The 26,939-nt window shown below is 38.4% G+C and overlaps 1 protein-coding gene across 1 annotated transcript in view; it reads left to right on the top strand.

The window, feature by feature from the left end:
- The first annotated feature begins 5,156 nt into the window (after positions 1-5,156).
- LOC121368645 (putative dihydroflavonol 4-reductase) overlaps positions 5,157-26,939 on the top strand; it is a 32,798-nt gene continuing 11,015 nt past the window's right edge. The window contains exons 1-6 of the mRNA XM_041493386.1: positions 5,157-5,205; positions 10,164-10,365; positions 13,886-14,067; positions 18,929-19,066; positions 25,023-25,108; positions 25,901-26,021. Coding sequence (XP_041349320.1) covers positions 5,181-5,205; positions 10,164-10,365; positions 13,886-14,067; positions 18,929-19,066; positions 25,023-25,108; positions 25,901-26,021 — 754 coding nt within the window. The 5' untranslated portion in view covers positions 5,157-5,180. The remainder of the gene's footprint in view (positions 5,206-10,163; positions 10,366-13,885; positions 14,068-18,928; positions 19,067-25,022; positions 25,109-25,900; positions 26,022-26,939) is intronic.

Below are 26,939 nucleotides of genomic sequence, written 5' to 3'. Positions count from 1 at the left end.
GAGCTACATCCCGCTCCTAATTGTCATGGTTTATAGACCTAAGATGTTACGTTGGGAGCTACAATTAAAATCCACAGTGTCCTTGATTACCCTAATTTAATTTCACGCCAATTGGTCTGATTGCTAGCCCCTAATTAACTCAAGTTCAAGTTCAAGTTCTTTATTGCTTTAAGTTTTTACAACTTAAGTTTGTAAAAACTTGACATAAAAATCGTATTAGAAAAAACAACATGAAACAGCCTTTATATTTTTACACATATATCCGAAATGGTTTGACTTTACGTCAATTCTATTTATTTCGCAATATGATTAAAACTAGCTCTGCTGGGTAGTGCAGCTAATAATAATTAGATTGATTTATTTCGGGAACGTGCGACATCGTACAATTTGAAAATTAGATATCCTAAAATTCAATTTCCTATATTCTAAAAGTAAAAATTATCATGACAAACGCAGTGTATTCATTAATGTTTAAAAATCGCTTTGAGAAGAGACCCTTAAAAGCCTCCCTTCCGCACGTGCTTGCTATATTTTCTACATATAAATAAATAAATTTAAAATAAATAAATAAATAAACAGAAAACAGTTTAACTATTGTTCTTTTTAGATTCTGCTATTAAATTAATTTTCAATAAACAATGAATAATAAAGAAAGAAAGAAAGAAAGAAAGAGTGAATGAATGAATGAATGAATGAATGAATGAATGAATGAATGAATGAATGAACGAACGAACGAATGAATGAATGATTAACAACCCAGAACGAAATATAAAAAAGAAAAAGAAAGAAAGAAAGAAGGAAAGCAAGAAAGAAGGAAGGAAGGAAGGAAAAAGAAAGACGAAATTAATGAACACAATTATTGAACTATGTACCTTCTGGCTTCAGAATAGTTTTTCAGCCTAAGCTTCTAACAGATGTGACTACTAGAGGTAAACGCAGACACGTGAATAGATCGCTTACCAATCATTTAAAACAATGCCAGGATACCTTTGTAACAAATAACAGCTACTTTGACAAAAGCAGCTACTTGAGCATGAATCCGATATCCTGTTCAGATACAATACGTCATTACAGATAATGTAATTGTACAGTTTACCAAAGAGATAGGTTTTCGTGGCTCAAGGAGGAAATAGGAATATATCAAAGGAATATATCGAATCAAAATGAGAAAATCGTATAATATATCAGTACAGAATAGATGCAAAAAGAAATTTCCAATTACGTGTCTTTGTTTTCTTTAACATCACCATTACAGCACATTAATTAATAGGGGTGCAACGAATAATAATTAATACATGTAACTATTTTTCGGCTATTGGGTGTCAAACATTTGGTGATTCTGATTTGAACTTGATATATATATATATATATATATATATATATATAGAGAGAGAGAGAGAGAGAGAGAGAGAGAGAGAGAGAGAGAGAGAGAGAGAGAGAGAGAGAGAGGGGGGGGGGGGGTATTACCAGAGTGTTTTTCGGTATCGTCAGTATCATATTATATATATATATATATATATATATATATATATATATATATAAAGTTATTAGAATGAAGTGTATCGGATGAATATATAAAAAGGTAGAATTTCACAACGTTTTAATGGAATAAGCGCCTTTCATCGGAACTGATGAACCCGTTACGTTGAAAGGCGCTTATTCCATTAAAACGTTGTGAAATTATATCTATATATATATATATATATATATATATATATATATATATATGTATATATATCCTAGTATATATTGTGTTTACTTGTGTCCTGACTCGACCGTTCAGTCTTTTCATACATTTCACACTTTGGAACAGTCATAGAACAAATGTTCCATTCTGTCTGGCTGTTGGAGCGAACCATCTTAGTAATTTAATACAAAGCTCAAACCAATAACTGTAGCAACACCAATATTAAACATTAAGGCTTCACGTAAAATAACGACAGACCTTAATTGCAAAACTGACACTGAAGTGTTTCTTCCTCTTTATTTAAACATATAAAGAACACTAGACGGAGGTCAATTCCACAAAAAGGCTGTAAAATAAGGTTTTGATAAATCTTTTTGTTAAAAACAAACAACTGGTGTAATTTGATAGAACGATCTTCATCAAAATTAGTTTGAGTGTTATTTTGAAAAATTACCTAAGACAAAATGAGACAAAATTAGGTTGAATGCCTTAATTTTTAATATTATATATTTATTTATTATTATTATTAAATGAAAACAAATATCCCCATAACCTTCACCTGATATGGTTTTAAATGCAACTTGAAAATATCTGGAATATTAAATAACAGTCACTTTTATATAAAGGAACCGATTAAAGGCGCTATCGTGTCTGTGGGATGGTGCATACAAAATATCCCTTACTATCAATGGGAAAATGTAGCCGGTTTTCTCTTTAACTTTTAACCCGAGCTGAAATTTGGGCAATCATATGCGTCTAATTACTAGTATAATATATAGTTTTTGAAGACTCACCTTTGTGCCTCTAAGCATAGCAATAAATGAAGTTAGAATAAACCCTTGTTTCAGATGATGCTACGAAAGTCCATTTATCCATTGCCAATAAAGATGTTATAGCCCTGTTGGTATTAAGGGCAATGGAAAGACAGAATCAGCTGTCAGGTCTGCTTTGAATGTGCCCCATGCCAGTGTTAGCATCCCATACAGTGATTTAAACATCATATTTAATATTAAAACCAATATGGGCTGAATTTACAAAGCCCGTTTACCGTGTACGCGTGTAACTATACATACATTTACAATGCTCAAACACCCGCGTCTAAGAAAAACAGGCTTCGGAAATTCGGACCTTTATCTTTTTGACTTGGCAAGACGATTGGAACGGTGCAGTCACGAACAAGCTTCATTCTGTTAAATCAATCTTGGGAGAGCGGCAGTCCTTCTACAGGTGGCGCAGGAAGAATTAAGGGGTCTTGCGTCGTGCTCGCATCGGCAATAAACATTTAAAAAAGGGCCATCCTCAGAGCTCTCAAGTTTGAACTTTCGCAAGGAGTGAGATTTTGTCTGGTCGGAGTCCGACATCGTAAATCCGACTAAATTGGCGCGGGAAATAAGCGCGCTGACAATTGGTCAAGGTTCGAGATTCTGACCAATAAACAACGTGGACACCTATTATATATATATATGATTTTAATGCCTTACGATGCTTAACCAGGCCGGCCGGCAGTCGCAGGTTTCTTTGTCGGTCGTCGAGATCGAGTGAACAATAAAAAAATATATATGTATAAAAAAATTGGTGGAGTATAATCTTCTAAAGCTGGCGAGAAAATATATATATATTTGGTAACTGAAATATATTTAAAACTTTTCTTAGACACCCGTTGGTGAGAACATTCTTCTTCTTTTTTTATAACAAAAAACGTGTTAACATTTTAAAGGCATACGACTGGCTGCCCCAAGGTTATTCCAAGGTCACCAATACCATACCATCCAATGGAAAACAAACAAACAAACAAACCCGGTCGAATCGATCACTCCGTGGCGTAAAAGTTAACCTTAAATTGACTTGTCTGTGAAGCACAAGTTAACTATGCGCAATGGCCGTAAATAAATTTTAGTTGAAAAAGGCATTTAAATTTATTTTAAAAATGTGTTGTTGTTTTTTGTGTGTGTTTTTTTCAGGATATGTAATTAATAGAATACAATATTCGTGTAAGTTAGATACCAGTTATCTTACAACTCGTTGTTTAAAGGTGTATTCGTTAGATACGTTTTAAAACAATTATTTGTAAGATAAATGGTATGTAACGGCCACTCATGTAGTATTCTCTTATTTAAATTACATCCAGAATTAATTTTAAAGTTTTAAAAAACATTTTGGTTTTTATGCAGTTTTAAAATATACTTACCTTGATATTCGTATTGCATTGTCTTTATATATGCAGCATCTCACATACAGGGTAGTAACGGCCTTTGTTACATCGGTTGTGCAGCACTGGGTTTAGAGCATTGTGATCTAGTGGTGTCGTTAAACAAAACATGTTTTAATTTAACTTTTTACACGCATATGGGGCGAGACGTAGCCCAGTGGTAAAGCACTCGCTTGATGCGCGGTCGGTCTAGGATCGATCTCCATCGGTGGCTAATTGGGCTATTTCTTGTTCCAGCCAGTTCACCACGACTGGCATATGAAATGCCTTTGTAGATCATGCGCTATCCTGTCTGTGGGATGGTAAAATTTAATATAAAAAAAGTTTAATGTGGGAGGGGGGCATGGATTGGAGTAAAGTGTTTTGTGTATAGTCGATCCAGTCTCAACTGATTAAAAATATATTTTATTGCATATAATATAGCCTACATAATATTATAGGCCTATACAAATTAAAACGATTGGGCAAAAGTAATCCAACTTACAAGGCCCTCACCTAATCGCAAATATTAAATCGTACAATAATGTCGACTGCAATATTAATCTTCAACCAATCAATCAGTTAGGGCCTAATCAAGCAATAAAATCGGCTAAACGTTTGTGAGAAACTAAAAGAACAGAAATCAAAAGAAAGTTTGATGTTTGACATCCAACAGCCAGGGAGGCGCTCGATGTGCGGTCGGTGTGGGATCGATCCCAGTCGGTGGACCCATTGGGCTATTTTTCGTTCCAGCCAGTGTACCGCGACTGGTATATCAACGGCCGTGGTATGTACTACCCTGTCTGTGGGATGGTACATATAAAAGATCCCTTGCTGCTAATCGAAGTGCCCATGAAGTGGCGACAGCGGGTTTCTTCTCTCAATATCTGACGCCATATAACCGTAAATAAAATGTGTTGAGTGCGTCGTTAAATAAAACATTTCTTTCTTTCTTTCCAACAGCCAATGTCCTCTAGTGGTGTCGTTAAACAGAATTTTTAAATTTACAGGGACGGCGCAGAGTACGACCATTTTCAGAGGTGTGTGTGTGTGTGTGTGTGTGTGTGTGTTATTTGTTGTATCTGTGAAAATGTCCTTCACAGTTAAATGTGAAAGGAGAGTCTGGCAACCGAGCCGTACAACTATTTTTTTTACACTGTGCAACCCCTTGTTTTAACATTTTACACGCGCGCGTGATACGCTTGTGAAGAAATTTTGTAAGCGCCCCTAGTGTAGGCCTAATCTGTGGCGTATAACCATCGATTTTAAAAATAGCAAGTCACATGACTTTCTGCCGAATGAGTTATGGCGACTGCATCCGAGGGCGCGTGTAAGTTGATGTATTTTCTTCCTGTTTTGAGCAGGTTTCGAACACTGAGTTAAAAGTTTAATGTTTTTACTCTGCTGACATTTCGAACATATTTCATAATAACACCACAGCGCTTTTATTGCCTTGTTCAATTCTTATACGTCATTTTACGCATGCACACGGCAAGTGGTGTCCCACTCAGTCAGTGACTGTCGACAGTTGGTGTCGAGATTGTGAATCACGAATGTGATTACGACTCCCTCAAATCGGGTCGAAGACTACACGACGTTCAATGGTTAGAACGCTTGTGTGAGCTGCGATCTGTACGGTCCGGCATAGGGTTTAAGCCAAAATTTATAAAAATTTGCCGAAATTGATCAGAAAATCTGTAACCAAATGGAAATTCAAGGAACGTCAGTTAGCCCCTAAATATATTAGATGAAATGCTGAGTGTGATCTGTCACAGAGTGGAGCTGTCGTTTTATCTCTGCTTTACAGGCTGGTATGAATTAATGCTTCAGCAGAGCACTCATCCTAGAGCACTGGGTCATAGGATCAAACCTCGTTCATGGACCCATTTTTTTTTTTTTCCCCATCCCAATCAGTGCCTCAAGAATGGAATATCAAACTCTGTGAACCAGGCAATGCCTAGCCCAAGTACTTCACCATTCGAGAGCTAGGATATAGTCACTCTCTGCAAACGGAGATGACTCCATAACAATATTTAAAAAATAATAAAAAATGTTTGCCTATCACTTACAGATCTACATGTACATATTGTAGTACTCTCTGAGCACAGCTGATTTGCCTTCAACAAACCCAAATTGCCCTTTCTAGAAATAATTTTATCCCCGATACAAAACCATTGATCCGCTCCAATGAGACTGATCGATCCTACAGTCCATGAAGTATTGTTTAAGAACAGCTAGCTAGAAAATATACCGTAAATGCTAGTTCATCAAGATTAACGTCGACTGCATGACATGCATACAGACTACGTACAGACTGTATGTCATGCAGTCGACGTTAATCTTGATGAACTAGCATTTACGGTATATTTTCTAGCTACATTGTAGCTGTTCTTAAACATTACTTCATTACTGTCAGTGGATGTTAATCTTGATGAAGTACGTAAATGCCTGAATAGAGACCTGCCTCGAATACACACCTACTTCAATTACACACCTACTTTGAATAGAGGTCGGGTTTCATAGCATGCTGCATCGTAAAAAACAATAGAGACCTGCCTTGAATATCAAGGCCAATTTTGCTATTGTAGCTTTGTCAAGTTAATGACCACATTATACTCGTCATTTCCAGGGGCGGGACGTAGCCCAGTGGTAAAGCATTCGCTTGATGCACAGTCGGTTTGGGATCGATCCCCGTCGGTGGGCCCATTGGGCTATTTCTCACTCCAGCCAGTGCACCACGACTGGTATATCAAAGGCTGTGGTATGTGTTATCCTGTGTGGGATGGTGCATATAAAAGATCCCTTGCTGCTAATCGAAAAGAGTAGCCTATGGTGACAGCGGATTTCCTCTCTCAGTATCTGTGTGGTCCTTAACCATATGTCTGACGCCATGTAACCGTAATAAAATGTGTTGAGTGCGTCATAAAACAAAACATTTCCTTCTTTCCTTCCTTCGTCATTTCCATTGCAATACATGAAAAGCTTACAACCACGTGGCAACAACAGGAAAGAAAAAGTGTTTTTCATTTCTCAATGAGATGAGGCGTTAATTTACACATGTACAAAAAAGTTTGGAAGCGTACATTATTACCGTACAGCAAGGCTATGTTATAAAATTTTGCATGCAAAAAAATAGAGGCCTGCTTTGAATAGAGGCCGGTATAATAGCCCAAAATATACCCCTGCCAAACTATACCCAGGATATAAACTGGACTATCCCAGAATATACCCAGGGGTATAAAACAGGCTAGCCCAGAATATACCTCTCAAGTCTGTATTTTCAATGTCCAGAGGGTTTTTTTCCATCATAATTTATATATTTTGGGCTAGAGAATATCGAAATATCTTCTAAAATGACTAATCTGTGATTTTATGAAAGCAATAGTTACTTTTCTTTTAAAGTGTTTATTATTTATTTATTTATTTATTTTGTATGCAGGTTAGTAATAAAAAAAATTAGGGTTAGGGTTAGGGGTATAAAAACAGGTTAGTCCACTTTAACCCCGGGTATAGTTTGGCTGGGGGTATATTTTGGGCTGTTACACCGGGTCTCAGAGCATCACAAAAAAAAATAGAAGCTTAATCTTCCAACCCCTGCAATTAAGAAAATGTTCATGGCAACAAAAAAAAAACCCATGCCATTGGAAAAACCCTGAATATAGTCAAGTCAAACAAGTGCTGTGGAGAATTAAAAACTACACAGCATTGCCGATTGCCGTGGGCAACTGCAGGGGTTGATCTTCTATTCAATGATTTACGGTACGGTGGTATGAACCACATGTCAAACAAGTGCTGTGGAGAATTAAACACTACACAGCATTGCCGATTGCCGTGGGCAACTGCAGGGGTTGATCTTCTATTCAGTGATTTATGGTATGGTGGTATGAACCACATGTCAAACAAGTGCTGTGGAGAATTAAAAACTACACAGCATTGCCGATTGCCGTGGACAACTGCAGGGGTTGATCTTCTATTCAGTGATTTATGGTATGGTGGTATGAACCACATGTCAAACGTGCTGTGGAGAATTAAAAACTACACAGCATTGCCGATTGCCGTGGGCAACTGCAGGGGTTGATCTTCTATTCAGTGATTTACGGTATGGTGGTATGAACCACATGTCAAACAAGTGCTGTGGAGAATTAAAAACTACACAGCATTGCCGATTGCCGTGGGCAACTGCAGGGGTTGATCTTCTATTCAGTGATTTATGGTATGGTGGTATGAACCACATGTCAAACAAGTGCTGTGGAGAATTAAAAACTACACAGCATTGCCGATTGCCGTGGGCAACTGCAGGGGTTGATCTTCTATTCAATGATTTACGGTATGGTGGTATGAACCACATGTCAAACAAAGGGCTCGAACTTAGTTAATTTGCTTACCTATGGCAATTTGGAACTTTAAGCAAAATGCTTTACTGCGTGTATTTTAAGCATGCCTATAGCACTTTTAAACCAGTAACTTTTACAACAAATAAACACAAAATTAAAAGCCAGAAATGCCAGTTGACTGCTATAAATTTTATTCAGCTGCAATAAACTTTCAACAGTAAATCACCTGATCTATGCTAATTCATACAGCAGCTACAGCAATTGCACCATCCGTGATGGCAATAAGAGTGAATCCAGTCTGTCATGAAGGTCCAGCCAGTGCACCACGACTGGTACATCAAAGGCCGTGGTATGTGCTATCTTGTCTATGGGATGGTGCATATAAAAGTTCCCTTGCTGCCAGTCGAAAAGAGTAGCCCATGAAGTGGCAACAGCGGGTTTCCTCTCTCAATAACTGTGTGGTCCTTAACCATATGTCTGACGCCATATAACCGTAAATGAAATGTGTTGAGTGTGTCGTTAAATAAAGCATTTCCTTCCTGTCATGAAGGCTGATATATAGACAGATCCACCACTTAACAGTTGTTTTGTCATTTATTGCACAAGTTTATAGTGTGCAAAAATATTATGTCATGAGACCATGTAGTGGTCGAGTGGTATACATTTTGTGCACTGTAAACATTCTGTATTTATTACATATCACCTTTCTATATTACGATTAACAAAAGTTTAATGAAATAATACGGCTTACTTTGTCTCGAAAGGTAGGGCCAGGATTTTGCTCAGCTGGTTGATCACGAGTGCTCACCTGAGGTGTTTGAATCGCAGGATCAAACCACCTCAGTGGATCCATTCAACTAACTGGGTTTTTTTTCTCTCGTTCCAACTGGTGCGCCACAACTGGTCAAAGGCTGTGGTATGTGCTTTCCTGCTTGTGGGAAAGTGCATATAAAAGATACCTTGCTGCTAATGGAAAAATGTAGCAGGTTTCCTCTGATGCCTACTAAATGTTTGACATCCAATAGCCAGTGATTAATTAATCAATGTTCTCTGAGGCAGGACATAGCTCGATGGTAAAGCACTCGCTTGATGTGTGGTTGGTTTGGGATCGATCCCCATCGGTGGGCCTATTGGGCTATTTCTCGTTTCAGCCAGTGCACCACAACTGGTATATCAAATATTAAAATACTGGTATATCAAAAGCCATGTTTTGCATATCAAATTTTAAAATACTATTTTTTTGCATATCAAATATTAAAATACTGGTATATCAAAAACCATGGTATGTGCTATCCTGTCTGGGATGGTGCATATGCTACTAATAAAAAAATATAGCGGGATTCCTTTCTTAGATTATGTCAAAATTGCCATGTTTGAAATCCAATAGCCAATAATTAATAAATGCTCTAGTGGTGTCTTTAAACAAAACAAACTTTAAACTCAATGTGCTCTAGTCGTGTTGTTAAACATAAAAGTTTTTTGTGTTTTTTCGTCTGGAAAGTTTGTTGAATATTATGGAATTGAGGAACGCTGAGCGTTCTGTCTATAGGAACATGACATCATTTGGGTGAACACAATGTTCTAAGCATGCAAAATGTTTATTACATCACTATTCAATCTTACTATAGTGATAAAGACATTTTGAAAATGTGCAATAAATTTATTTTGTATCGCACATATGTGCAATACAGACCAGAGCTTGCAAATGGGGAATTCCCTTTTTCTTTTTATTACAGTTAGCGCCTTTTATTTACTGACGTCATATATGATTTACAAATGACGTCACATTGTATTTGAAACATTACACAAGGCTGTCCCAGAGTATGATTCTTAACGTTAAGTATATCCATGAAAGGAGTTTTGATCATAGATTTAACAAAGTGTTGTTATGACGTTAAATTGAAAACCATGTTCAATAAAATGAAAAACTGATTTATTTGTTTTATTTTGCTAGTGGTGCTGGTTACAGGAGCATCTGGTTACATTGCGACACATGTTGTAAAACAACTGCAGGAGGGGGGCTACCAGGTGAGGGGTACAGTGCGCAGTCTGCAGGACGAATCGAAGGTGAAACATTTGTACAATCTGTGCCCTGATGCCAAATACAAACTCGAGTTGGTCGAGGCTGATCTCACAAAACCAGAATCCTGGGAAGGGTAAGTATTTTCAAATTGGAAGTATAGTTTTTTGGGTTTTTTTTTTTAAAGCAGTCATGCCAAGAAAAATTAAGTAGGGTAGGTTGGTGAGGGTGTTTGTGGTTTTTATTTTAGTTTTTGTTTTGGGGTGGGGTTTTTTTCTACATTCACTCCAGTGGCTCCAGATAAAATGTAATGTGGTGGGATGGTAGTGAAGAAAGGACACATGGACCAGCTTGTGAAAAGGACAACATAATGACATTTGTTGGAAACACAGAATAAACAAGACACTTGAATATATTAAGTGGATCCCAGGATCTGACTCTAGAGTAATATTTGGTGATTTAACTAAGACATTTTGTTTTACTGTACATTTTTTATATTTGTTTCTTCAACATGCTTTCAGAGCGGTGAAAGATGCAGAATGCGTAATCCTCGTCACTTTTAATATGTTTGTTTGACGTGATTACAGCAGTGCTCTACAAAACGAGTAAAATACTCGCCATGGCGACTAAAAACATTCCCTGGCATCTAAAAAATAAAATCACATTCACCAGTTGGCGACTATCCAATAATCTTACTTTAATCTGTAAAGAAAACTGGACATCGGAAAACACTGGACCAGTAGCAATTTATCTTCCATAAAACGTGTTTTTTATCCGTTGTTTGAGACATGTTAATAGGACTATGAATAACGATTTTCCAGTATTCAAGAGTAAAAACAGTGACGTTAAGGGGGAGGTAATATACTTCATTATGATGTTATCTCCCTTAACTTGAATATCAAGTGTTTGGAAATAATTCGGCCACAGTTCAGTTTTGGAACAAGTCGGTTCTGTCCCCTTTAGAGCCAGGTTTTATTTATGTATTAAATACTTGTCTGTTTGAAACTCAAACGTTAATTATTTTAAATGTTGACTTGTATATGTGTTATGCTGCGCTCCAATCGTCTTGTGCTTATCGTGATAACGGGTCCCTTCACGATAACGACTTATCCAGTTGTGAATGTCGTTTTAATCATGTCGGAAGTCATGTTCACCAGTGGAGGATGAAAACTTGTTTCTAATTTCATGACCCGACTTTAAAAAGCTTTAAAGACACGACTATTTACAAAACAGTATTTATGGATTTACAAGGCAGTATATGATATGTGACGAAAATAAATATTATTTAAACCAAAAGCAAGGTAGCCGATTGGTAACTACTAGTAACACTGGTAGATATTATCACAATGCTTTTATTTAACTTTTAATGAGTACTGCAATTTAAATGCATCTCTTAGCAGTGCCATTAAAATAGTAATGCTTAAATTCGTTTAATATAATTATTGGGTACGGAATTTGATAATGATAGTCAATAGTCGTTCACTGTTTTAGTGGAACCGAACACAAACAGTAACTTTAATTATTATTTATCAACTATAGGAATCACCTCTTCACAAGTTCATTCGCATGCATTCCTAATAACAATTACGACATTAGTAATGTGCCGTAAAATGGCAGATGAATCGATTTAATTACAGGTATATATTATAGCGGTGAAAGATGCAGACTACGTAATCCACGTCACTTTTAATATGTTTGTTTGACGTGATTTCAGAGCAGTCTGTGCGGACTACGTAATCCACGTCAGTTTTAATATGTTTGTTTGACGTGATTTCAGAGTGGTGAAAGATGCAGACTACGTAATCCACGTCAGTTTTAATATGTTTGTTTGACGTGATTTCACAGCAGTCTGTGCGGACTACGTAATCCACGTCACTTTTAATGTTTGTTTGACGTTATTTCAGAGTGGTGAAAGATGCAGACTACGTAATCCACGTCGCTTTTAATATGTTTGTTTGACGTGATTTCAGAGCAGTCTGTGCGGACTACGTAATCCACGTCAGTTTTCATATGTATGTTTGACGTGATTTCAGAGCGGTGAAAGATGCAGACTACGTAATCCACGTCACTTTTAATATGTATGTTTGACGTGATTTCAGAGCGGTGAAAGATGCAGACTACGTAATCCACGTCACTTTTAATATGTTTGTTTGACGTGATTTCAGAGCAGTCTGTGCGGACTACGTAATCCACGTCAGTTTTCATATGTATGTTTCACGTGATTTCAGAGCGGTGAAAGATGCAGACTACGTAATCCACGTCACTTTTAATATGTTTGTTTGACGTGATTTCAGAGCAGTCTGTGCGGACTACGTAATCCACGTCAGTTTTCATATGTATGTTTGACGTGATTTCAGAGCGGTGAAAGATGCAGACTACGTAATCCACGTCACTTTTAATATGTTTGTTTGACGTGATTTCAGAGCAGTCTGTGCGGACTACGTAATCCACGTCAGTTTTCATATGTATGTTTGACGTGATTTCAGAGCGGTGAAAGATGCAGACTACGTAATCCACGTCACTTTTAATATGTTTGTTTGACGTGATTTCAGAGCAGTCTGTGCGGACTACGTAATCCACGTCAGTTTTAATATGTTTGTTTGACGTGATTTCAGAGCAGTCTGTGCGGACTACATAATCCACGTCACTTTTAATATGTATGTTTGACGTGATTTCAGAGCGATGAAAGATGCAGACTACGTAATCAACGTCACTTTTAATATGTTTGTTTGACGTGATTTCAGAGCAGTCTGTGTGGACTACGTAATCCACGTCAGTTTTAATATGTTTGTTTGACGTGATTTCAGAGCAGTCTGTGCGGACTACATAATCCACGTCACTTTTAATATGTATGTTTGACGTGATTTCAGAGCGATGAAAGATGCAGACTACGTAATCAACGTCACTTTTAATATGTTTGTTTGACGTGATTTCAGAGCAGTCTGTGCGGACTACGTAATCCACGTCAGTTTTAATATGTATGTTTGACGTGATTTCAGAGCGATGAAAGATGCAGACTACGTAATCAACGTCACTTTTAATATGTTTGTTTGACGTGATTTCAGAGCGGTGAAAGATGCAGACTACGTAATCCACGTCACTTTTAATATGTTTGTTTGACGTGATTTCAGAGCGGTGAAAGATGCAGACTACGTAATCCACGTCAGTTTTAATATGTATGTTTGACGTGATTTCAGAGCGGCCTATGCAGAGTACGTAATCCACGTCACTTTTAATATGTTTGTTTGACGTGATTTCAGAGCGGTGAAAGATGCAGACTACGTGATCCACGTCACTTTTAATATGTTTGTTTGACGTGATTTCAGAGCAGTGAAAGATGCAGACTACGTAATCCACGTCACTTTTAATATGTTTGTTTGACGTGATTACAGAGCGGTGAAAGATGTGGAGTACGTGATCCACGTCACTTTTAATATGTATGTTTGATGTGATTTCAGAGCGGTGAAAGATGCAGAGTACGTAATCCACGTCACTTTTAATATGTTTGTTTGACGTGATTACAGAGCGGTGAAAGATGTGGAGTACGTGATCCACGTCACTTTTAATATGTATGTTTGATGTGATTTCAGAGCGGTGAAAGATGCAGAGTATGTAATCCACGTCACTTTTAATGTGTTTGTTTGACGTGATTACAGAGCGGTGAAAGATGTGGAGTACGTAATCCACGTAGCGAGTCCGTTTCCAAACAGTGCCCCGAAGGATGAGAACGAGGTCATCCAGCCCGCGGTCGACGGGACGACAAACGTGCTGAAGGCGTGCGTCGCTGCCAAGTCCGTCAGACGAGTCGTCCTCACCAGCTCATGTGCTGCTGTATCATGTGAGTAAAGAAATATTGATTTACACAAATTTAGCCAGGATTTCTTGCCACGGTCCCATGTGTGATGGGATTGGGAACATTAGCGCAAGTAAACATCCTTAGAATATTAGTGGTAAAGCGTTTGCTTGATTCACGGTTGATTTGGGATCGATCCCCATCAGTGGGCCCATTGGGCTATTTCTCACTCCAGCTAGTGCACCACGACTGGTATATCAAATATTAAAATACTGGTATATCAAAGGCCATGGTATGTGCTATCAAAGGCCATGGTATGTGCTTTCCTGGGATGGTATATATAAGGGGGCCGTTATTACATAACGCTATTTTTGTCAACATTAGATATCCACCCACCCACCCTTGTAACGCTAGACCATACACCCCCCAAAATATTACGTAACGCTCGGAGATACCCCCACGCAACACACAGACAAAGCAACGTGGCAGTGTTTATTTATACTCATGTGTACTACAATGACGTCATTAAAGTGACGTATTGCTGAACAATGAAAAAAAACGCGGGTTTTCACTTGCACCATTTTAATTGATCACCAACATATAAATACAGTATTAAATTTCTGGTGTATTAAAGCATTTCAGCTTGATTTATAATTATATATTTTGTTTACATTTACCTCTAAAAACCTACATTACATATTGTTGTCATGGCACGTTTAAGAGAAAACTAAATTGTTACGTAACACTGTTCATTACACCCTCCACCCCTTGTAACATCACATAACGCTTGGACTTAAACTCCACATCCCCTTAAGCATTACATAATTTTTGAATGGCCCCTAAAATATTTCTTGCTGCTAATTGAAAAGAGTAACCCATGAAGTGGCGACAGAGGGTTTCCTCCCTCAATACCTGTATGGTCCTTAACCATATGTCTGACGCCATATAACCGTAAATGAAATGACACAATCCAATCAGCCTCAGCTAAGCTAGTAGAAGATGAGCTAATCTGTATCTTGAAAAGTGGTCTAACATGTAATTTGGACGAGAGAGAAAGAGAGGGAAAGATAAAGTTTGTTTTATTTAATGAAGCCACGTACTTGAGCACATTGATTTATTAATCACCTGCTGTTTGATGTCAAACATTTGGTTGTTGTAACAGTCAGAGAAAACCCACTATACATGTATTTTTCATTAGCAGCAAGAGATATTTTATATGCTGTCCCATAGACACGATAGCACCTACCATGGCCTTTGATACACCAGTCCTGGGACAGTTGAGGATATAGACAGTTGGGGATATGGCATGGGACATATGGTTAAGGACCACACAGACATTGAGAGAGGAAACCTGCTGTCGCCACTTCATGGACTACTCTTTTCGAATAGCAGCAAGCCAAGCGATCTTTTATATGCACCATGCCATAGACAGGATAGTACATGCCACAGCCTTTGTTACACCAGTTGTGGATCACTGGATGGAACAAGAAATAGGCCCACCGACGGGATCGATCCTAGATCGATTGCGCATCAGCCAAGCGTTGTACCACTGGCCTACGTCTTGCCCCTACCCTTGAAAAGTGCTTGATGAATATATTTCTGTCGATAAACATAATTAACATTTATCTTCCTCAAGTTTATTTTGTCATAATTCCAAAATTTGTAGGCTGGTATTATTAACAATTTTACTCGTCTGTGTCAGTTGTCACAAATACTGAAAACTGTTGCGAATACCGACAAAACTGTTGGAGACCAGATGTTGCCAATTGAATGCAAAAGCCCTTGGAAATTGAAAGTTTATAATGAAAAGTAATTGCATGAATTTTGCCTTCTTAATTGTGTATGAAGCTTAATTCACCAAGTTTGATAGCCAGTGATTAATTCATTAATCTGCTCTAGAGGTGTACTAAAACAAAACAAAGTTTAATCTTTTTCAGTCCAAACCAGTGCCCCACAACTGGTTCATCAAAGGCAATGGTATGTAATGTCCTGTTATTGATCTCACAAGCCACCTCGCCCCAAGTGAGCATTATACTATTGAGGGCGTGGTGTGTGGGGGTGGGGAGGGGAAAGTAACCCAGTGGTAAAACACTTGCTAAATGCACAGTCAGTCTAGGATCGATCCCCGTCAGTGGGCCCATTGGGCTATTTCCTGTTCCAGCCAGTGCACCATGACTTTTATTATATCAAAGGCTGTACGTGGTATAAATAAAATGTGTTGAATGTGTCGTTAAGTAAAACATTTCCTTCCCTCCTTCTACTATTGAGCTGTACCAAATATATTAAGTACATTAAAGAGACCAGTTGGTAGAGTGTTCGCTAAAGGTGCTTTGATCGTAGAATAGAATCCACTTTGTACGCTCATTCAGTAATTTTCCTTTTTGTCCCATTCCAACCAGTTGATGGTCCCATTGGGCTACGGTTCTTGTTCCAGCCAGTTCACCACGACTGGTGTATTAAAGGCCATGGTATGTGTTTTCCTGTCTCTGGGATGGTGCATATAAAAGATTTCCAATCTACTAATGGAAAAATGTAGCGGGTTTCCTCTCGGATGTCAGAATTACCAAATGTTTAACATCCTGTAGCCGATGATTAATTAATCAATGTGCTCTATCAGTGTCATCAAACAAACCAAACTATAAACATGACTTCTAGCTGCTTGCAGTTTTTTTATTAAACAATGTGCTGGGGTGTCGAATATTTTATTCCCAATCGTTGCTTATTAAACAACTTCATTTCTGGTAGCTGCTTATTAAACAACTTCATTTCTGGTAGCTGCTTATTAAACAACTTCATTTCTGGTAGCTGCTTATTAAACAACTTCATTTCTGGTAGCTGCTTATTAAACAACTTCATTTCTGGTAGCTGCTTATTAAACAACTTCATTTCTGGTAGCTGCTTATTAAACAATGCACTGGCGTAGGAAGAGAGTGGGGGATGTCAAGGGGCCTTGTGTCCGTTCACTTTGTGTGTATATACAGTGAAACCCCTCAAAACCGGAATTCCCTCAAAACCGGACGTTTTACACGGTCCCGTGATTTGCGTATCTTTTAACACTAAAATTTACCCCTCTAAACCGGAAACCCCTCTAAACTGAACACCGGACAAACAATTCGGTCCCAATGTGTCAATTTAGTGTAAATCGTCCCCATGAAAACCGAATGACCAAACCACTACTTGCTCCTAATGTCACTCCAGCTGGATTACCTGTCTGCGAACACATAATGTGCACATGCTCGGGTTCGCTATTATCATTGTAATCACAGTTACACGCCCCTAAGTAGGCAAGGTTAGCAACATGTTAATAAACATTTAACAAAAGACCCATCGCCAGCGTAGATATTTAATTTACACAAGCATTGTGTTGGTTACGATAAGCCGAGTTCGGGTTTGGGTTTGATGTTTTAAGTCACGAAGGTGATTTACGGTCTATATATTCCTTCACAAACGTATAACATGATTTGCTTCAAAGATCGAAAAAAACAAACAATGAATTTAATTCACTGTCTTCCTATCGTGTGAATTTGTTGCTCTTTTAAAAACATTTATTTTGCTAAATAAAGAGTAAACAACAGTAACGTTGGCTTTGCATGGTCGAACAGATGTTAGTAACATATTATTTTCATATCGATTTTCAACATAACAAAACGACCAGCTAAACGTCGCCGTGTTGAACTATCACACGATTATAAACTTTAAATAATTAAAAGTTTCGAAAGTAAACCTAAACAAACGTTAAGATTTTGGGGTGAAAAGTTTATTGTCGGAAATTCAGCAGTTGGAGACATTATCAAGAAGCGAGAGGTTTATAAAGCAGACTTTGCAAAGATCATTAGCAGAAATAAACGATACGCTGAACTATTTAATGGGAAAGGGAAGGTAGTTACGTAAATGCAGACCCCTGAAAACCGAACACCTCTGAAAACCGGACATTTTACTTGATCCCATTGATGTCCGGTTTAGAGGAGTTTCACTGTATATTGATACATGTATTTATATCTATATGTGTGTGTGTGGCCCCCCACTTTTTGGCACCTTCCTACGCCCATGAAATGTTCTGGATGTATTTAAAAACTCGGGTCAGACTGCCAGTGCTCTCTTCCACTGGACTAGCTTGGGTGGTCCCTTCTCCCACCCAGCCCAACCCCTTTTCTGTCCTGTACAAAGGAGCCTGTGTAAGGCGGCACGTGCCCATGCAGTGTGTGGTTTTGAGGATAGTACGGGAGCCCGCATGACTCGTAAACATTATTTGGACAAATTACATGTACATTGATTCTTCGAAATGACACAGTCAACATTTATCTCAAAATCCTGGGAAACCACAGTCATGAATAGCGATCTTTTCCATGGTTTCATGCAAAACATTTAGTGTATCTTCTGTTCCACTGGAGATGCATGGTATAGGGCTCGCTGGGTTGGTGGCGGACTCGAAACATTTAGTGTATCTTCTGTTCCACTGGAGATGCATGGTATAGGGCTCGCTGGGTTGGTGGCGGACTCGAAACATTTAGTGTATCTTCTGTTCCACTGGAGATGCATGCTATAGGGCTCGCTGGGTTGGTGGCGCGGACTCGAAACATTTGTAAATACATTTAGTGTATCTTCTGTTCCACTGGAGATGCATGCTATAGGGCTCACTGGGTTGGTGGCAGACTCGAAACATTTAGTGTATCTTCTGTTCCACTGGAGATGCATGCTATAGGGCTCGCTGGGTTGGTGGCGCGGACTCGAAACATTTGTAAATAAAGAGTCCTTATTACACTTAAAATGTTTAAACCAAAATCACACACTGCCATGACAGGCATGCGCTACAATAACTTGCTCTGGACGTGCACGTTAAGCCCTATGACCTGACCTGACCTGTGTTTTGAAATGCTCATTGTCTTCATTTGAAATGTGCACATAGGGACAGTGCCAGGAAACCAGGAACTGGATAAAGTGTTTACTGAGGAGGACTGGAGCAACACTGAGAAACTAGACGCTTACTCCAAGAGCAAAACACTCGCTGAGAAAGCTGCCTGGGATTATGTGAAGGAACTTCCAGGTAATGTAATACATTTATTACCCCAGCAGTCACTCATGACAGTGAAACTTGAAAGTATTTTCCATATTTTCTCAATGAGAAATATTCTGCATTGGTTTAACGAGCAATACTATTTGACAATTTGATGCTTACAATTCAACAAACCAATGACCTTGTTGGTACTAAATATGATGTCATCATGATTTGGCAAACACACAAAATAACATCATGTAGTTTAAAGAGTTAGCATTTACGGCTCTCTGTTTTTGGTGTTAAATTTATTACAGAATGCCATTTTAATGCAATTCCTTATGGGCAATTCCACGGTTACTCGCGTTACATTTTTACCATACTAATTCTTTTGATTTACTCAGGATTAATAATAATACATTCAACACTTATTTTCTTTATTACATTTTATTAGTTAAATAATCAATGCATATTATAAAAAAAAGAAAAAGGAAATAATATGATTAGTTTTCATACTGTAAATGCGTAAACATCGGTTACTCGCATTACAAAAAAAGGACATGACAAAAAATGAACACACTTAAAATGCAAAGTCTCCTCATACTGTGACAGTTATGATAAAAGTGGATATATTGGTGTATAGCTATGGTGTTTAGGTATCTTTATATGATAAACGTTTTGAAATTGTACAATTAATATATTTTTGGTTTTCAAAATAGTCGGTTACACGCGTTACAATTTGTCTGCTATTTGGTAATGGCTAAATCAAATTATTCGAAAGAAACGTAATAGTTTTTAAATGTCAACTTTTATTGAAAGAAACATCAGAAAGCCACATAAATCAACTGAGTAAATATTACCAACAAATTAAACTTACAACAAGTTAAGCTATGAATAAATTAACCATTTTCGGGACTTAAGATCAATTTTTAGGAAATTGAAATTTGAATTAAAACAACACTCTAAAAAGAAGTAGAAAATTTTAAATGTCCACGACTGTTGGCAATATCAGGTTTGTCTAGAGCCTTAATCATTTTATTCCTCATGTAGTAAATGCTGTCTCTCTTGTTTGGCCATTTCCAATAACATCCTGCTGGTTCCATCACTGATACCAGATAGTCATTTTCCTGCAAGCCGATGTCAATCACTTCTGGGAACAATATCCCGTCATATTCAACAACATACCAGTCACCAACCATGATTTCAGAATCTTGCAAATTTGGTACTGCATTGGGACTATTCCACTCTGTACTGTCCTTTGAAAGGGTGAATGGCATACTGCAGTCCCTGGAATTCGACGTGTGTACCACATGAAAACAACCAATTCCAAATCAGTGCCATTCACTCTTTCAAAGGACAGTACAAAGTAGAGTGATATTGCCAACAGTTGTGGACATTTCAAATTTTATACTTCTTTTTAGAGTTTTGGTTTTTTTAATTCAAATTTTATTTTTCTAAATATTTACGTTAATTCCCGAAAATGGTTAATTTATTCATTGTTTAACTTATTGTAAGTTTAATTTGTTGGTAATATTTACCCAGTTGATTTGTGTGGCTTTCTGATCGTTTCTTTCAATAAAAGTTTGACATTTAAAAACTGTTATTTTTCTTCATAATCTTTTTTTTTTTAGCCATTATCAAATAGCGGACTATTTTGAAACCAAAATGTTTTATTAATTGTACAATTTCAAAACTTTTATCATATAAAGATACCTAAACACCATAGCTATGCACCAGTATAACCACTTTTATCATAGCTTTTACAGTATGAGGAGACTGGATTTTAAGTGTGTTCATTTTTTGTCATGTCCTTTTTTTGTAACGCGAGTAACCGATGTTTACACATTCACAGTATGAAAACTAATCATTATATTTCTTTTTTCTTTTTTTTATAATATACATTGATTATTTAACTATAAAATATAATGTAATATAAAAAAAAATAAGTGTTGAATGTATAATTCTTAATCCTGAGCAAACCAAAAGAATTAGTATGGTAAAAATGTAAAGCGAGAAACCCTGGAATTGCACATATATATTTAGGCTTACTAGCCAGTAACTGGCAGCAAAAACTAACTTGTGAGAAGTATGTTGGCATAATTATTCATACACTGGTATTGTTCTATTAAAATAAAATGTTGGTAACTCACGTTACATATTTTTCGGTTACTCGCATTACAATTTTTGATGTATCCGTGTCGTGTTTCATGTCACTATTGTGAAAAATTTGTGGCTTCATTACCTATAGTATGTATTAGTGTAGGAAAATATCAAGTGTCGTTTGTTAGAAACAAGAAATAAATGATAGAAAGGAAAAAATAGCTATTTCGGTTACTCGCGTTACATTGTGCCAGGTGGTCTATTTTATTTGACCAAGAATTACAAACATAACATATCATATTATGTAACTGCAATGGGTGTAACATGTAGGTATTAGATATGCTATTACATATATGCAACCTGTATTTGATTGTCTAAAGCATAATTTATGTATTATGACCTTAAAAAATATGCTTTTATTGTATTTATACTACTCAAAAGAATTTAAGGGTCTGACGATATTTTCGACATTATTTTCTGAATGTCAATTATATTAGCTAGACCATAATGTCACGCATGGTATTGTTCCATTTTGACGAAAGTGGGTCTAAGCAACCCATAAATGAATTAAAATCCACTGTCATTGACACTGTCGACTAGTTCTAATGGCGAAAACATGCTTACATTTGCACGTAAATTAGGGCGAAAGCGAAAGGTCTGCTAAGTGCCCATAACTTGCTTTTTCACAAAGTGCTTCATTTGCACGCTTTGCACGTGTATTCCATGTTCCCAATGCTGAATTTCCATATAATTGGAGCTTGCGTTCGTGTACGGTGCACACTCCAAATTCGACAATGGTACGACTTCAACTGACTTTCGAAGATCGAGGAAGGGCTATTGCTTGGCTTCAGGATGGCAATACGCAAAGAAATGTTGCTCTGAGACTTGGTGTCAGTTAGAGTGTCGTTGGCCGACTGTGGCAACGGTACCAAGCAACGAATTCTGTTCGAAATCGTCCACGTTCGGGAAGACCCCGAAGCACTACAAATAGAGAGGACCGCTACATCACCAATATGGCTCTACGTCAATGCACAACCACTGCACCCCGATTACGTGACAATCTGCGGACTGCGACTGGAACTCGAGTGTCTGATCAAACCATACGCAATCGTCTGAAAGCCAATAATCTACGCTGCCGTCGCCAGGCTGTTCGACCACCACTCCTACCACGTCACAGAACGGCCAGACATCACTGGTGCACGCTTCATCTGCGGTAGCAACGTGTTCAGTGGGGTCGAGTGATGTTCACTGATGAGTCCAGGTTTAGTCTCCAGTTCAACAACGGTCGGGTTCGTGTCTACAGACGTCCTGGGGAGCACTTCGCTGACGTTAACATTAGACAACGTCACCGGTTCGATGGTGGCAGTGTCATGGTGTGGGGCGGCATCTCTATCCACCACAGGACCCCCCTCTATGTGGTGGATGGCAATCTGAATGGAATCCGCTATCTGAATGAGATTATCCGGCCGTTGGTTCTCCCAGGCCTTCAGCAGATTGGCGGCGGGGCAGTTCTGCAGGATGACAATGCCAGACCCCACCGCACCAGGGTGGTAACGGACTTTCTCAGACAACAAGGTATCGCCAGGATGGATTGGCCAGCATATTCGCCTGACTTGGCCCCAATAGAGCACGCCTGGGACGAATTAGGCAGGAGAGTTCGGGATAACCATGCCCCTCCGGCCAACCTTCATGATCTGGGTCAACTTCTTATGGCAGAGTGGCAGGCTATTCCCCAAGAGTTCTTCAGACGTCTGATCAACAGCATGAGGCAACGATGTGTCGAGTGTATTCGCGCCAGGGGTGGATTCACACACTATTAAACGAATGTTCTAATGTGTAAAATCCATGTTTGACGACCTTCAACTTTGACAGCATGTCATGTGACTTTCTTGTATACAGTGACGTTTATTTTTTGTAAATATGGAACAATAAATAAAAAATTTGGTGTAGTTTACATCATCAATCTAATACACTTTGACCCTTAAATTCTTTGGAGTAGTATATTTGTCAAAATAATAGGCAACTATTCAGCATGTGATATCTTTTTGGCAGCAATCTCAATGACAATTTGGGTTTTTTATCCAAAAACTTCAGCATATTGTTGATCACAAAACACATTCATTCATTAAAACAATTAATATTTAAATGTTAAGTCTTTGTCCGCTTCGTCATGGAATTGCCCTTATAGATTTTGTAGCAGATTAAAGAGATTATTTTTATTTTTTTTTATCTATGAACGTGATTAAATTACAAAGTTAGAGCAATTCTCAGAACAGTGCATAAAGTGGTTTACATCGTTTCTATTCAGGTTGGCTTGCATGCATGTGCGTCGAAAATAAAGGCTTTTAGAGAAAAAATAGCTGAGGTAATCCTCTATGTATACACCTGGAAATTAATTATGTACCACCTAATTTTGACCAGGTGACTTACACTTTGTGAGCAGGATTTCTGCCAGAGGGAAAAATGGTTATGGCGCCATGCCCATTTTTTGTGTGTGCAGATTTTATATTTTTAAGGTGACCTTTTGACAAAATTAACTACTCTTATCATTACTGTATAATTTTCTTAACTTTAATACTAAACCTGACCCATGTTCTTTCTGGGGGAGGGCCCCCCACCCCCCAGCACCTATTGACTGCGTTTGCATTTAGCACAGCGCCATACCTAAAATGTCTTTCTGGCAGAAACGCTGGCAATTTCTTATGACCGTTTTGTGGATACAACACAGTGAATTTGTTATGACTTAATGTTCTGCTTATACAGAGAATATTGAAAAAGATGAACAGCAACAAGTAACACAGGGCACAATATTTCACGAGAACCATTGTTCTGTTCACGTGTCGGTTACGTAACTTTAAAATCATGACAACTGCCAATTGCTTATGTGGTGAACAAAGTTTGTTTTGTTTAATGACACCACTAGAGCACATTGATTTATTAATCATTGGCTATTGGATGTCAAACATATGGTCATTTTGACACGGTCATACAGAGGAAACCCGCTACATTTTTCTATTAGTAGCAAGGGATCTTTTATATGCACCATCCCACAGACAGGATAGCACATATCACGGCCCTTGATATACCAGTTGTGGTGCACTGGCTGTGACGAGAAATGACCCAATAACCCACCGTCAGGGATCGATCCCAGACCGACCGCGCATCAAGCGAGTGCTTTACCACTGGGCTACATCCTGCACCACGTGGTGAACAATTACATTCTAAAATTAAAAATACCACATATCAGTAATGAAAGAGAAAATCAGTTTGTTTTTAAATACATTTAAACCACCAATATAGTAGAGAACCGTAGTTCAAGTGTTTTAGGATTAGGTAGGCCTAACTCGTCAGTTACGAGAACTAAATTCACATAACCGAATAATTGGTTACCTGATTATCCATTCCTGTACAACCGAAGTGTTTCTGGTCATCCTGGTGTTTCTAATAACAAAAAAATTATTTTTCATATTTTTAAAAATGCATGTGTGTCTGAGAAGTAACGTTTATAGAGCCATGTTTTAGTCTATTTTTAAGGGTATTTCAACATCACAGACTTATGTTTCCAAATTTGTTTGTAAATTAACAAAACTTAGTGTCCATTTTTACGGGTTGAAACTAGGCTCTAGTCGAAAAATATACCTTTGTGTTTAAAAACTAGGGTCTGTCCCTTTAAGTGAAGTTTCTCATCTCGTTCATATCAGGACATCCTCATCCTGAATTCTTTTTTCGTGCCCCTATATACCCCTTTGGTTTCACGCACGTCCCTCCTCCACGGCCACATGTCTGGCAGGGCCAGTGAGACGGTCCAGGGTGGAAATATCAGGACAGTGGATTTCCAAATCAAGGGTCTGGAAAGGGTAGTAAATGAACTAAAATAACAAAGTGAATGAAAGTGTAATTATTTCAGATGGAGATCGTATTGAACTGGCTGTTGTGAATCCAGCCTATGTGATGGGCCCGGTCTTGCATGGAACACAGGGAACGAGTATGGAGGTATGTACCTGAACCTGTATACTCAAGTTACTTTCAGTAATACCACGCGCATGTATGTCGGACTCAAAAGTTGGGGATTGTTTGCGGTTTGAGCATTTATACATCATCAAAAGTGCTTGTCTAAGAATGTTGGGTTGTAGGATCAAACCTTGGCAGACCCATTTGTGGGGGTTTACCGTCCCAACCGGTGCCCTATGACTGGTATATCAAAGGTCATGGTATGTGTTGTCCTGTCATAGGGTCAAACCTTGGCAGACCCATTTGTGGGTTTTTCCCCCCGTCCCAACCAGTGCCCCATGACTGGTATATCAAAGGTCATGGTAAGGGCTTTTCTGTCATAGGATCAAACCTTGGCAGACCCATTTGTAGGGGTTTTCCCGTCCCAACCAGTGACTGGTATATCAAAGGTCATGGTATGTGGTGTCCTGTCTGTAGGAAGGTGCATATGAAATACACGATGAAACCTGTCAGATAATGTGTATTTAACCGGAACATTATTGAAAGTGGGTGCTGTCAGGTTTCATCATGTCGTGTGCATTGGTGATTAATATGTAAAAAATAAATTTTATCAGGGAGCTCGAAAATTATCAATGTAAAGGTATTCAATGGCAAACAAATTATTGTTGTTGTAATCTTGTATTAGAGTGGGAATCCGTGACTACCATTTGGTAGGAAGAGATTGCACAATATTGACATAGATTGGTCTCAGATGGTTAGAGACCATGATAACTGTCCAAATGTCCATCTAGCTCTCTTACCATCGAAGTACTCTGGCTACGTATTCTTGTGCAGGTGGTGAAACGTTTGTTGGAAAGATCGATGCCTGCCGTACCCAAACTGAACTTCCCCATTGTAGACGTGAGGGATGTCGCTGCGGCTCATATCAAGGCCATGGTGACACCAGGAGCAGCAGGTAACATTTTGTTTATCAGTTATTTGATGGTAAAGGTTAAGCTGATCAATGCCTAAGATTTAAAGTGTCATATTAAATAGTAAGGGTTAGTCTGTTAAATGCCAAATTTGTTCAGTACCCTCTTTTATTAATTTTATTTATTAGAATAGAGGCACATAGCCCAGTGGTAAAGCACTCACTTGATGAGCAGTAGGTTTCGGATTGATCCTCATCTGTGGGCCCATTTGGCTATTTCTCGTTCTAGCCAGTGCAGTGCACCATGACTGATATCAAAGGCTGTGATATATGCTATCAGAGCCGGTTTAAGGATCCGTGGGGCCTGTAGCACAAATAATAGTGGGGCCCTCTTCTCAGGATATATATTTTGCAACCCACTCAGGGAGGAGGGGGGTGGGGGGTTGGAATAAATGTACACATCACTGTGGGGCTCCCTGAAGCGCGGGGCCAGTAGCATGTGCTACTAGGATAAACCGGCTCTGTGTGCTACACGTCTGTCTAGACTATCCCAGACGTTGTAAGTCGTTGGTACGTCCTGTCTGATGAAATCATGTCTGAAGATTCCGAATAGCATGGCTAGAGCTCTCAACAACTCTACCAACCTCTTCTGTTGACATACATACACATGTACGATAGCATGGCTAGAGCTCTCAACAACTCTACCAACCTCTTCTGTTGACATACATACACATGTACGATAGCATGGCTAGAGCTCTCAACAACTCTACCAACCTCTTCTGTTGACATACATACACATGTACGATAGCATGGCTAGAGCTCTCAACAACTCTACCAACCTCTTCTGTTGACATACATACACATGTACGATAGCATGGCTAGAGCTCTCAACAACTCTACCAACCTCTTCTGTTGACATACATACACATGTACGATAGCATGGCTAGAGCTCTCAACAACTCT

The sequence above is a fragment of the Gigantopelta aegis genome, chromosome 1 (genome assembly GCF_016097555.1).
Source record: "Gigantopelta aegis isolate Gae_Host chromosome 1, Gae_host_genome, whole genome shotgun sequence".
Lineage (NCBI taxonomy): Eukaryota > Metazoa > Mollusca > Gastropoda > Neomphalida > Peltospiridae > Gigantopelta > Gigantopelta aegis.
This window is presented reverse-complemented; position numbering and strand designations above follow the sequence as displayed.